The 14,331-nt window shown below is 38.6% G+C and overlaps 1 protein-coding gene and 1 pseudogene across 1 annotated transcript in view; both read left to right on the top strand.

Moving 5' to 3' along the window:
* Positions 1–12,373, top strand: part of TRPM1 (transient receptor potential cation channel, subfamily M, member 1) — a 71,444-nt gene extending 59,071 nt beyond the window's left edge. Inside the window, exon 24 of the mRNA XM_012642694.1 lies at positions 11,125–12,373. Coding sequence (XP_012498148.1) covers positions 11,125–12,373 — 1,249 coding nt within the window. The remainder of the gene's footprint in view (positions 1–11,124) is intronic.
* On the top strand, positions 4,763–5,213 carry LOC105808924 (annotated as a pseudogene).
* Positions 12,374–14,331: the final 1,958 nt, after the last annotated feature.

The raw sequence follows: 14,331 nt of genomic DNA, 5'->3' as shown, positions 1-14,331 counted from the left end.
GGATTCAAGTCAAGTGAATCCTTTCTTAGGGGAGAAGTGCCAGGACAGGATATAAGCACAAGGTTGCTTGGCAGGAACAATGAAGACCCAGATGAAATTAGATGACATGACTTTATATTGTGCCATGTCAATGTGGTTCCCATGACTTTCATCAATGACACTCTACAGCCCACAGGCAAGGATGCAGAAACTAAACCATACACGGGGCACGGAAACTGCAAGGGGCCTGTGGCCCCAAGAACCAGTCAGTGGGGATACCACAAAGTTGCTAGTGTTTGCAAATGGCAGCATACACATATCACATCACCGCCAAGCACCATTTATCCTGGCCCAGCCCTGGAGTCCTGGTAGCCATAGAGGAAGGGCTACGGATTGGCACTATTGTGTTGGAAGTAAGGGAGACAGAACCTAGGATATTAATAAGGGCTTCACTTAGTGGCCAGCCACAGAATCTGGCCTGAATAGAAAATGGAACATAGCCAGAAAAGGCTAATGATTTAGATGACTTCAATTCTAGAATCCTAGCTGAGGTATAGCCATGTGGGTGCATATAAATGAGGCAGCATAGAGCTAGAATCCCAGAGAGCTTAATATTCTTTTAGTAACTATTCAATATACTGTTTGTTACAAAGAATGAGAAATCCAGAAGATTTAAGATTTGAGTCTTGTTCTTTTATTACTAGTCTTCGTTTAGTATTTCACATATAAAAGCTCTGTAAGTAAGCACAACAATTTTCTACTTTGGGTGTTTGCCCTATAATTACTAAATTTAAAAGGCAGCCCTGTATGAGGAAGTAGATGGAAATTTAAATAGCTGGATGTAAAATGTAGAGTGGATTAGACAACTTTATGATCTATAGATCGGGAATAAAAATATAGGGTAGAAATAGTCTCAGAACTCAAGCATAGCATACCAGGGGATCTTGAAACACAGTTTCTTCAAGTATGAACTAGACCTAGCTCCACTAACATCACATTTTTTTATGTTAACATTTAACTCTATCATTAAGGAAATGCTCCCACATAATTTATGCCTTGCAGGTGGAGGGTGATTGTTTCCCATGAAAAGATGATGATGACTGCACATAAAACAAATTTTAATAACTGGTTTACTATAGAACTCCAAATGTCTCAGTCCTGTCCTTAGGAGAGACACACAGGGACTCCCACCAAGAGAACATGAATTTGGACTTTACATTTTTTTTTTTAGACAGGGTCTTGCTCTGTCGCCCCTGGCAAAGTGCAGTGGCATCATCATAGCTCACTGCAACCTCAAATTCCTGGGCTCAAGCGATCCTCCTGACTCAGCCTCCCAAGTAGTTGGGACTACAAGTGCACACCACCACACCCAGCTAATTTTTGCTATTTTTGGTAGAGACGGGAACTCACTCATGCTCAGGCTGGTCTGGAACTCCCAACCTCAAGCAATCATCCCACCTCGATCTCCCAGAATGGTACGATTACAGGCTTGAGCCACCGCGCCCGGCCTGGACTTTACATTTAATTCGCAAGAGTCAATGCAAAGTCTGATAAAATTATGCCATCGGTATTAATTCATAGGTATTGTCTTGGAAGTTACTACAAAAGTTCCATGAATTTATATATTGTTGTACTTATTATTTGGATGAAATGGAAAACATTATCTACAATTCCTTAAGAAAAAAATGTACTTTTGTTAAAGGTACATTTTGTTTTAAGGTCCAATGGCATCATGTTCAAAATCAAATATCCCTAGTAATAGATACCAAGATATAGAGAAGATTTGCAATGATACCTCATTTCAAACAGTCATGTTATTTGACACTTGTGAAGTATTTACAGTTCATGGAGCACTTTCATTTACACGATTACATTTAATTCTCACAACACTATCACGTTACAACTATTATTATTACTGTTTTATAAATCACTCACCAGCTGTACAGAGGAGCTGGTGAGGTACCTTCATCCCTAACGCGAATGCAGGCGCAGCTCAAAGGAAATGCTGAAGGTGACAACACGTGAATCAGAAATAGTCTTTGTTTTTTCTCAAAAACAAACTAAACAGACAAAAAGAGTCATAATATGTAATGTCAGTTGTTAATCTGCTACCATTATCTTTCACTTAGTTTTTCTTTCTGGTTTTTGGGGGGTTTTTTGGCAGCTAAAGCAAATCTTTCATTTTCTTAATTTAAAAAACAAGTGTGTGAGTGTGTACACATCTATCTATCTACATAACTATATGCTCCAGATTTTGAGACTGGTTAGGGCATTAACGTGTATCCTTTTAACAGAAAAGCCCAAAGACCAATCAATACTAATCTTTGAATCAAACAGAGAGAAATATGGTGGAGGGCAGGGAACACGGCTGTTATTAATCAAGATTGATTAAGCAAATTAGGCTCTGGGCTCCTCAGTGACTGTAACAATAGCACACATGATCCCGTTAAGGGCAGGGCAAATATTCTCATACAGCAAGTGCAGTTTAAAATTCTATTCAAAGTAGGAGAATGATTAATTCGAGCCCAGACAGTTCATAAGATATCATTTGTTTATAGTTTCCTTTGATACAAAAGAATGGTGAAGGGTGACCCTCAGGAATTGCCAGTCGACAAATCATGCATTTGGTGGTTAGAAAAGGGGTTCAGTGCCCTATTCAAAAGTACGCTTAAATGGGAGAATTTTTGCTGTGAAGTCAATGCTACCATAATGTGTAAAATAAAAATCTAGTGAAGCTACTTACATGACCTACAAGTAAATCCAAACACAGAAGTAGTTACAGAAGCCATGAACTTCAATTGGAGGGAAAGGAAGAGAAGTAGATCTGATCAGAAATCAGTGTCCCCTTCTGTAGGAAAGTACACATTGCATCACAAAAGTATCCATTGTCCAAAGAAATAGTCTCTTTGAGCTGAATACTTGTCATGTTAGAAAAATAGTTATAAATGATTTGCCCACATGATTTGAAATATTTGAAAGAGTGTATCGGCATATTTTTTTAAATGAATATTATTTTGAAAACCCTATAATAAACAACACAGCCATGTTAATCCAATTAAATAATACCTCAAGCCAGGACAGGAACATACCTTTACATACCATGGCTGAGGTCCCTGACACCACCAAGACAGCATTCATGTATCTGATTCTTCCACAATCATTAGAGGTAGCCACAAGTTCTAGAACAGGTGTTCTCAAACTGGGGTCATCAAATGCCTTGGCATTTGGGGTTCTCAAGTCCTGAGAGAATTTTACTTTTTCATTTTGATTATGACAGCGTGCTTGCAAAGGGTGCTTGAGCAAATGTGGGGATGAAGAACAGAACGAGGCAGGGAGGATGGGGGCAAATTGTGAAGGGCTCACAACATGTATAAGGGACAGAAATATTTGTAGGAGGAGGTTCGGGCTGCTGGTATTGGAAGGGAAGACTTAAAGGTGCATTTACATTGCACTTTACATAATAGGAGAAAGTGTCAATGTCCATTTCACAGAATAGGGTTATCAATGGAGATTATATGGTTTTCCTTTAACACACTCTTTGATATCCGAAACTGCAATGAAATTTGGTTTTTATCTCAAGTGTGATGGGAAGCTGCTACTGTTTTTAAGCAAGGAGTGACATGATTGTGTGTCCGTGTTATCTTTTTGGATTAGAGTGAGAAGACATTGCAAGCAAAAAGGCGTTTCCTTATAACTATAAATAACATTTTTTGCTTTATCAGCTTGAGGTACAAAATGAGATCATATATCTTTTAATATTAAATGAAATGATTCTTTGATCTCATCTGTTTATTCCAAGAGTGCCTTTTTCTTCTTCCTTCCCCAAACCAGACAAATACAGTTGAAAATGAAAACTACAGAAAAATATTCCTCATAAACATAGATACAAAAATCCATAGCAAAATATCAGCAAATTGAGTCTAGCCATGATCAGGTAGTTTATCCTAGGAATGAAAGTTTAGGTTAATATTTGAAAACAATCAATGTAATTCACCATATTAATGATTTAAAGAAAAAATCCATATATGATCATATTAATTGGTGCAGAAAAAGAATTTGACAAAATTCAACATCCATCCACGATGATAAAAATAAAAAATTTAAAAAAAACCCTTCTCCGCAAATTAGGAACAGAAGGAAATTTCCTCAGTCTGATGAATGACATTTATAAAAATCAACAGCTAACATGGCAAAAGACTAAATGCTTTCTCCCTAAGATTGGGAACAGGGAAGGATGGCCACTCTCACCACTGCTATTCAACAATGTATTGGAAGCCTTAGCCAGTGCAATAAGGCAAGAAAAAAAATAATAAAAGACATATATCTTGGAAAGGAAGAAATAAAACCCTTTCTATTTACAGATGACATGATTATCTAAGTAAAAAATCACATAAAATCTTCAAAAAACAAAATGGAACAAACAAAAACTCCTAGAAGTAATAAGTGAATTTAGCAAGGCTGCAGAGTATGACATCAACAAACAAAAGTCAATCTTATGTCTATATACTAGCAATGTACAATTGGACATTAAAATTTTTTAAACAATACCATTCTGTAAGAACTCCAACAAAAAATGAAATACTTAGGTATAAATCTAATAAAACATGTATGGGCTCTATATGTAGAAAACTACAAAATGCTGATGAAAGAAATCAAAGATGACTTAAATAAATGGGAACACATACCATATTCATGTATTGGAAGACTCAATATAGTACAGATGTCAATTCTCCCCAGATTGATCTATAGATTTAACGCCATACCAGTAAAAATCCCAGCAAAAATGCACCTGCCCTGTCCATGGAGAGAGACTGAGGTTTGTGAGCTCCAGCCTGAGCATGAGGGCACCAGGACGACAAAGAGGTCAGCTTCCTTAGTTTGGGCCATTGTCTGTGCTGTGAGCAAGAGGAAGCTGCAGTCCACCCGTGCTGTCCTCACCCTGACACCCTTAGCAGTAAACAAGATAAAACAATTTCTTAAAGATAAGCCTGACCACGTAGGCATGAACCAGGAGCTGTAATGGCCTTTCTTATACTCCAGAATACACGAAGACAGAAGGGCATTCTGATTAAGTTGTTCAAGATGGACTCAGAGTGTTCATTGAAAAGAAAGCACAGCTAATGCTTTTAGGGACAGAAATGGACTATGTTAAAGACAAACTACCCAGTGAGTTTGTGTTCAATAACCCAAACATCAAAGGACCTTGTGGCTGTGGGGAAAGCTTTAATATTTGAAACCTCAGGACTCCTCTGGCTATACACTCCAGGAACACTAGCAGAAGCCTTAGGGCTTACTGAAGAAATCATGTGACTGTCACATGCTTAATGTGTGGCTGCCTTGTGATGAAAATAACGTGATGCATTTTGAAAATGAAGCCAGTGTTAGATTCCAGAAGAAGTGACATTTGTATTCTCTGTAGGGGACAGAAAATCTCTCTCTCTTTGGATCATTTTTCTTTTCTATAAAGAAAAAAATCCTTCCCTGTACTTAACTCTCTTGCATCCTTTCTGTTAGAGCCAGTTTCATTAAAGTTGCATCGCTGGGCAGCTATTAATCCATTCAGGAAACGGATTGGATCTTTAGTGAATGGCTTGAATGTCTATCTCCCTCTGCATTTTTCCCAACCAGATTGGTGACTCTGAAAATTCAGAGGCAGGAAATCCTGACTTCTGGTAGTAACATGGGGGTGCATTATTTTCCACCCAAATCTGGCATAGCCTTTTTACACTTTCATTAAAAATTTCATTTCCAGATCCTCATTTGTGTATCTTTTAACAGTACCAGGGAAAGATTTCCTTGAACTATAATGCAGGATAGTTCTGAGTGATGGTATCAAGAGGTGAGCAATACTTCATCCACTGGTTTTTTAATCCATTTCTTTTGCCACCTTAAATGTTTGCTGGAAGATGGGATCTCAAGCTGACTTTAATTCTTTTAGTTGAAAGGTCTCTTAAAAGCCATCTAGTCCATCCCACTCAATTCTGTATATGAGGAAGCAAAACCCAGGGAGGCCAAAGGGCTTTTGTCTGCCTTCATGCGACAAGCTGGGAGAGAAGGGAATCTATCCCTCTCACTCCTTCCTTGTAGGTGACACATGTGCTCTGAGCCAATCAGTGAAGGGAAATGGTGATTTGACTTCTTTGGTCAACATTTTGATAGAATTTCTTTGTAATTTGGTGGGATTTCACTTTATTTTGAGTGAATCTTATTTTAAAATCCTTTTATGTGAACTATTATACCATCTTGTTTCTTAAACTTTGAAACAATGGTTTATACTAGCAGAGAAGACATTGTAGCAACCCAGAATTACTCTGTTGGAATGTAGTTCTAATTGTGAAGGAGAACATAGGGGTCTTTTCTTAAAATTCCTAATATGCATATACTCTCTGGTTCCTAAGTCCAGTTGCTAACTATTTTTTTCTAATTGTTACCACAATTGTTCACAACTGCTAAATTGTTTAAACAATATTTTAACCTATCATTTTTATCACCAAGTTTTCTTTCAAAGCATTCCTTTTCTCACTTAATGACTTTCCTAAGTTTGACATATTAAGTATTCTATGAGATAACATATATGCTTTTTGTGAAAGCTAATTCTCATGAATTCAAGTAGTTGGGTTCCTTTATGTTTATTTTATTTACTAAAGTATTTTGCACAAAATGCATCAAAACCTAGAGCAGCAGTTTTACGTAAATGCTCATGAGTTTGAATCATTAATATAATTGTTGATCCACTTATAATTTGTGTAATACTGTATGTATGCAGAGACTGAGTTATCAATTAAAAAAAATGTGGCCTCGAAAATCCCAGCAGGATAATTGCTAGATATAGGTCAACTGATTTTAAAAGGTAAATGGAAAGGCACAGGAACTAGACTATCTAAAACAATTTTGAAAAAGAAAAATGACATTAGAGAAATCACACTATCCAGCTTGCAGTGGTCCCCAACCTTTTTGGCACCAGGGACCATTTTCATGGAAGACAATTTTTCCACAGATCAGGGAGGTGGAAGGATGGTTTCAGGCTAATTCAAGTGCATTAAATTGTGCACTTTATTTCTATTATTATTACATTGTAATATATAATAAAATATTTATGCAACTTACCATAGGTTGGGGGCGCCAGGTACTGTAAAGCTAGAATAATGAAAACAGTGTGGCATTGGTGAAGGATCTAACACATACGTAAGTGGACCAGAGTAGAGTCCAGAGGTAGATCTATTCAAATAGGGCCAATTGATTTTTTCCCAAAAGGTGCAAAAGTAATTCAATGAAGAATGGACAGTCTTTTCAACTAATGGTGTTAGTACAATTAGACATTTTTACACAAAAAAATGGATCTCAACACATACAAAAATTAACTAAAAAATGGATCATAGATCTAAATATAAAATAAAAAATTAAACTTTTAGCAGAAAACATAAGAGAAAATCTTCATGACCTGGGAATAGACAAGGAATTCTTAAACATAACACCAAAAGCATAATCATGCCAATCACATACCTGACAAAAGAATTGTGTACAAAATATTTGAAGAACTCTGAATGCTCAACAATAAGGAAAAAATAGCCCAATAAAAAATGGGCTAAAGATTAGACACACTAGAGAGGACATAAGATTGTCAAATAAGCACATAAAAAGATGCTCAACATCATTAGCTAAATTAGTGAAACGCAAATTAAAACCAGGATGAGATACACCTACACACCTATTACAATGGCCAAGAGTAAAAAAATACTGACAATACCAATAGCTGAGAAGAATGCTGAGCAACTGGAATTCATATACACGGCTGGTGGGAAAACAAAATGGTACAGCCATTCTGAAAAACGGTTTGGCAGTTTCTTACAAAGTTAAACATACATTTACCCTATGAACCAGTAATTCCAGGTATTTAACTCCTAGATATTTACCCTAGAGAAATGAAAACTTATGTTCACACAAAACTAGAACATGAATGTTTACAGCAGCTCTTTTCATACTTGCCAAGAAAATGGAAACAACCCAAATGTCCTTCAACAGGTATTGTGGTACATCCATATTCAAAATATACCTTTAAGAAAGAATCAACTTTAATTAAAGGAGAGGCCAAGAAAATGCCCTTGTATTCTGTGATTAGCTGAAAAATATTTCACTCTGTGCTGAAAGGAAAGCTGAATTAAGACTTAGAAAGCTAAACAAATAACTCGTTTGCTGATTAATCATATCTCGCCATGAGCTCTACCACACCTGATGGACTTCTCTTGTGTTTTCCTGCCATTCTGTACAAACAGATGGGGGGCTCTTGTCAAATTGAGTCCTAGATAGCCTGTCTTTCCCCATCTGAAATGGAAATCACTCTTTGTTTGGATGTCAATGTTTGTGAAACATATTCTAAGTAATTGTGGGAAGTCACAAAACATGGCTAGCAAAGGAGAGAGTTCATCATTTGTCTTTTTTGTTAATCATTTCAGATATAAGGGAACTTAAATTCATTTTTCTTCTTTCGCCTTTCACACATGCTGTAAAAAACTCAACATAACTTCCCTTGACTTGGCATAGCCATTCAAAATTTGCTGTCTCCACACTGCAGCAGTTTACAAGCTTGAAACAAGCATCTGACACTTTTTCTTAATTTCAACCACATCATTAAGCATTGTTTCTTTCACAGCTCCAAAGAAGGGAATGGGGTAGGGCTGGGAGTCCTATGGCCCAGCTTGGTCACCGATTCAATGCAGTGAGGAGTAGAGGGGAGAGAGGCGAGGGGAGAGAATAAGTAGAGGGAAACCAAAGAATCCGATGACTTCGATGTTCTTTTTTTAATGTATGAGTGGCTGGCAATGCTGTTATCTTAATTAGATAATAAAGGAAAAAATACAGAGAATTATAAAAGATTTGAGGGGAAAGATGCTTATCTCTCTTTTACCAGTGTATTTATTTGTAAAAGTTTGCACAGCTGCAGGATCTCCTACTGTAGTGTTTGTTAGAGGATCTCAAGTTTCACAGTTACAGAGGCAATGTGGTTTTTAATTGAAAAGGAATCATCAGGGATAATATTTTTTTTTTTTTAGACAAAGTCTTGCTCTGTTACCCAGGCTAGAGTGCAGTGATGTCATCATAGCTCACTGCAGCCTCAAGCTTCTGGGTTCGAGCGATCCTCCCAACTCAGCCTCCCAAGTAGCTGGGACTACAGGTGCACACCACCATGCCTGGCTAATTTTTCTATTTTGTGTAGAGACGGGGTCTCGCTTTTGCTCAGGCTGGTCTTGAACTCCTGAGCTCAAGCAATCCTCTCGCCTCAGCCTCCCAGAGTGCTGGGATTACAGGCATGAACCACCACCACGCCCCGGCCAGGGATAACAGATTTGAAGGGAGCAAGGAGCCATTATATTTAACAGGGAACATTGTAAAGTTAATAGTGAAAAGTTCTTCTATTAGTCCCTGAAATGCAAGAGGAGAGAGAACCCTTCGAATCCACAGTGCCCATGATAGGAGAGGCTTTTTAAAAAAAGGAAGCCAGGACTTTTCAGACATGGTGAATTTGGTTGTTGCTGGTGGCAAATTTCCAGGAAGCCAGACCCTTCCTGTTCAAATGCCGTGGTTTCCTAAGGGACATATAAATAGTTCTGTCCCCAAGAAAAGAGTTAAGGATGGAAGCCAAGGAACTGCACACGCACACACACATCGGAGTGCAGCTGTCAATGTTGCCGACAGAAGAGCGGCATTATCAAAGGTGACTCCGGGAGAATGTGGGGCGCAGTGGCCACAGAAGCAGCTGGATGGGGCAGGGGTGGGGTTAGGAGGTGGAGTCAGGCACAGCGCAGGGACTTAGCTTGCAAAGAGCAGCAGGTGAACTATCCAGAAGACAAGAAAGGGGGTGGCAGACCATCGTGAAGAGGATGGAGAAAAGGAGAGCTGCACACATGAGGGGATTTATAGGGAATGTTCTATAGAGAAGGTAGCAAAGACCTACTATTAATAGAAACAGACTGCGACGCAAGCCAGGTCTGTACGTTCCTAAGAAATGGGGGAGAAAATCAAAGCATAATGAAATCAGACCAAAGTGTTTGCCTTCACACAGGCATGAACCTGCAGGAACAGACCACCACACTGCCTAACTGGAAGCCAGGACTCCCAGACCCATCCCCAGGACAAATGCAAGTGTTAGAAGGTAGTCCTAAATCCTGGGCATACCTCGCAGCCTCTGAGAGTTACATTTTATGAACCTATTGAAATAATTTATGCTGTACATATTGAAATATAAAACAAGGTCTATACCAGCAGATTCTAGTCTAGGCAACATTATGGTTTCATAGGCTGTTGCTTGATCTTCTAGGAGTTTTTTTTTTTTTTAATTATCTAACAGCAGATATTTCTTATCTGCCATGCTCTTTTTTTTTGGTGAAACCTCATTAAAGGAAGGCTAATTATTAAATATAAAGAACAGTTTAAAGTTCCTGGTATTCTTTAGGCAATTAAATAACCCGTTGTCCTTTAAGTAAACTATCTGATGATCTGAACTTAATTACTAAAGATTTATTATCTGAATTTCTTGAACTTCAAACAAGGATTTTAATTTGTTTGTTTTGTTATAACCATTCATCACTGACAGCCATGGTCTAAACTCTACAAACTATTAGTAATTGGTAGGATCTTCCGTCATTAGAGGCCGTGTGATGGACCGGCTAAGAGACACAGGCTGGAGCAAGTGCTAGGTGGTGTGTGCCCAAACCCAGCTCCGTTGCTTACCAGATGTGTGCCTTCGGGCAAATTACTTACACTCTCCAGGACTTAATTTCCTCATCTGTAAAATGGGGATGATAATAGCTGGACCTACCTCATAGGGCTGCTGTGAGGATTAAATAAGCCTAGAACAGAACCTCAGTAAGTACTTGTTAGTGAATACAGAAGGCAATTAGAACAATCCGGGGTAATTTGATAAATATTAATAGTAAGCACTATATGCATTAACTGTTATTTCCATTATTTTCTGATGCTCCTCACAATAATTTTAGTAGGCATGTTAGGGGTATGTGAAGTTGATAAATATGCCCAACAATTTCCATGTTCTCAAACGACTGAAAAATCACATAGCAATGACATTATCTCTTTTTGTAACATTCAGTTCATCTCAGTTTAATGGATCTATCCCTTTGTATTCAACAGAGTTGAAAATATGTCAATGAGGCTGGAGGAAATCAACGAAAGAGAAAATTTTATGAAAACTTCCCTACAGACTGTTGACCTTCGACTTTCTCAACTGGAAGAATTATCTAACAGAATGGTGAATGCTCTTGAAAATCTTGCGGGAATCGACAGGACTGATCTGATACAGACACGGTCCCGAGCTTCTTCTGAATGTGATGCAACTTATCTTCTGAGGCAAAGCAGTATCAACAGTTCTGATGGCTACAGTTTGTATCGATATCATTTTAATGGAGAAGAATTATTGTTTGAGGATACTTCTCTCTCCATGTCCCCAGGGACAGGATTCAGGAAAAGAACCTGTTCCTTCCGTGTGAAGGAAGAGAAGGATGTGAAAATGCATCTAGTTCCAGAACATCAGAACGGCCTTCACCTTTCACCAAGCGCAAGCACACCAGCAACAACAGATGGCAGTCACCTTGCAGTCGACGACTTAAAGAACACTTCAGAGCCAAAGTTACGTCCCGATACCGGGATTCCCACTGAAGATGATGAAAGACAGGCAGACTCTAAAAGAGAAGAAACTGTCTCCCCAAGTCTAAATCAGACAGATGTGATGCATGGGCAGAACAAACCAGACTTTCAAAACACTCAGCTGACAGTGGAAACAACAAACATAGAAGGCACTATTTCCTATCCACTGGAAGAAACCAAAATTACACGCTATTACCCTGATGAAACATTCAATGCCTGTAAAACAATGAAGTCCAGAAGCTTTGTATATTCCCAGGGAAGAAAGCTGGTCAGGGAGGCTAACAACTGGAATGCAGAGTACAGTTCCATCATGGACCAGCAATGGACGACAGAGTGGAACTACCAAGTTCAAAAGATCACACGCTCTCGCAGCACAGATATCCCTTACGTTGTGTCAGAAGCTGCAATGCAAGCCGAACACAAAGAGTTTACAGATATGGAAGATGAAAACTGGGTTCCTGCAACAGTCCCTCAAATCCCTCGTTTGTCCCTAGCTTTTATTGACAGAACTGGAAAGGAAAACTTGCTGTCTGTGAAAACAGATCAAACTTTGGGGTTCCCATCTCTAAGGTCAAAAAGTTTACATGGCCGTCCTAGGAATGTCAGATCCATACAGGGCAAATTAGACAGACCAGGGCATGCCAGTAGTGTAAGTAACCTGGTGGTGGTGTCTGGAATTACAACAGAAGAAAAAACGGTTAAGCAAGAGAAAACATCCACAGAGACTGAATGCTGACCTGTTTTGTTTGACTTTTTTTTAACAATCAGAACCACAAATGGGTGCCAGCTCGGTCACCTAAACATCATTGGTTTCTGAAAATGTTTTCCTTAAAAAAAATTTGGAAATTTAGACTTAATTTAAAATTTAATACACTAAACTTAGAGTAGTGTTTTGTTAGCATATGTTTGTAGGCTTAGTTTTTTTTAGTTGGAGTAGAACCAAATGAAAGTGACAATACTCTAATTGAGATAAACTGGTTAATCAGTACACAAGATTATACAATCTCTTTATTCTTGAGGGCCACCAAATAGCCTAAGAAATGCCTTTGGGCATTTAAGTCACCATTAGGTTGCTTAAGAAGTAAGCAACTACAGTAAGAAAGAGAAGTTAAAGAGAAAGCAAACATGAAGAAAGGGAGGGGCAAGAGGAAGGAAAATAAAATTATGAAATGTGAGAAGTGGGAAGGAGCCATAAACATCATATGTTTTTTATGAGATCCTGCTTGTTTTATGTTTTAATGTTTTATTTTAAATTACACAATGAGAAAAAAGTACACGATTATATCAAACATCACACTTTAAAAATTCTGGATGACCACAAGTTTTGTTAATGTATAAAAATAAAGTATCCAATACACATTTTCTTGTTGTCCTATAGTCCTCCATAGCAAACACAAATAATTATATCTCTATGTAATGGTTTGTGCAAAGACATAGCTAAAACCTAAAGGATATATATGTTCAAGAACCACAGAGACCACTTGTGGCTGAGAACACCAGGTGTTTTGCTTCAACTTGAAGTTCAAACACCCACCATAGTACTAGGACCCCATGCAGGGGGTCCAGAGGGGGCCACTATCTAGGAACCCTTAAGGCCATCCACCACCAACACTCTTAAATATACAAAAAGGAGCAGAAGGGGCAGAAAGGGGTCTCCTCTGGGCAGAGCAGAGGTTGGACTTAGACCCTGGGCCCTCACCATGCCCCAAGAGTACCTCAGTGTCTAAGTGTGTCTCAGGCGCACACAGAGCAGGCCAGTCTCCAGCCTGGAATTACTGACAGCTGTCACTTCTGCTAAGTGCCTCATACCCAGAAAACCACTGGGTAAAGTATCTAGGAATTGGTGGTGGTAGGGTCGGGGGATGTGTCAGACAGAAATGGGAGATGATCAAAAAACAGGTGACCAGCACTCCTGTTCACATCTGGGCTGCAGACCTGTCACACTGTCCCAAACTGGCAAGGGAGGAGGGAGACAGGACAGAGACAAAGATGCAGAAAGAGAGGCAGAGACAGAGAAATAGAGAGAGGGAGAGAGAGAGACTGTAGCCTGTTCCACAACAGTAGCTCGCCACAGTTATGATAAAGGTAGTGATCAGAGATGATAATACCTAAATGTGTTAAATATTTTTCCTCAAAATAAGACTAAGATTTTTAATAGGCATATTAGAATCCCTGAACTAGGCTGAATTTATCAAAAAGGACTCATATACCATTGCTTGGGGGGAGGGAGGTTTTGAAATTTAAAAATGATAATAGTCATTTAATAAATTAAGCTATTATTTGTATATCATTACATTGAGACTATTGAATTGATCCTGCTATGTGTGTTTATTTGACCCAATACTTAATCCATTACAATTTTACCTCATTCTTGTATCTTTCCTTTGAGTGTCAAAAACCTTTCAGCCTTTTGCCATATCCTAGCAAAAAGATTTCTCAGGATAAGCCAACTCAACAGAGCTGGTCTGAAGAAGACAAAGCTTATCTTTGGAATTCTCCACCTCTCTTTTTGTTACACAGCCCCCTTTTCTGCTCTCTCCTCCTTGCCCCAGATGTGGCCCCCACATCCCATTTCCTTAAGTCTCACTAAGATTTGTGACACCTATCTCCTGTCACGGTATTGGCTGAAAGGGATTTTTGATGAAATATTCATTTTTTTTTGGATATAGGATATGGCTCTGTTGCCCGGGCTAG

This window comes from Propithecus coquereli, unplaced genomic scaffold (assembly GCF_000956105.1).
Source record: "Propithecus coquereli isolate 6110/MARCELLA unplaced genomic scaffold, Pcoq_1.0 Scaffold184, whole genome shotgun sequence".
Lineage (NCBI taxonomy): Eukaryota > Metazoa > Chordata > Mammalia > Primates > Indriidae > Propithecus > Propithecus coquereli.
This window is presented reverse-complemented; position numbering and strand designations above follow the sequence as displayed.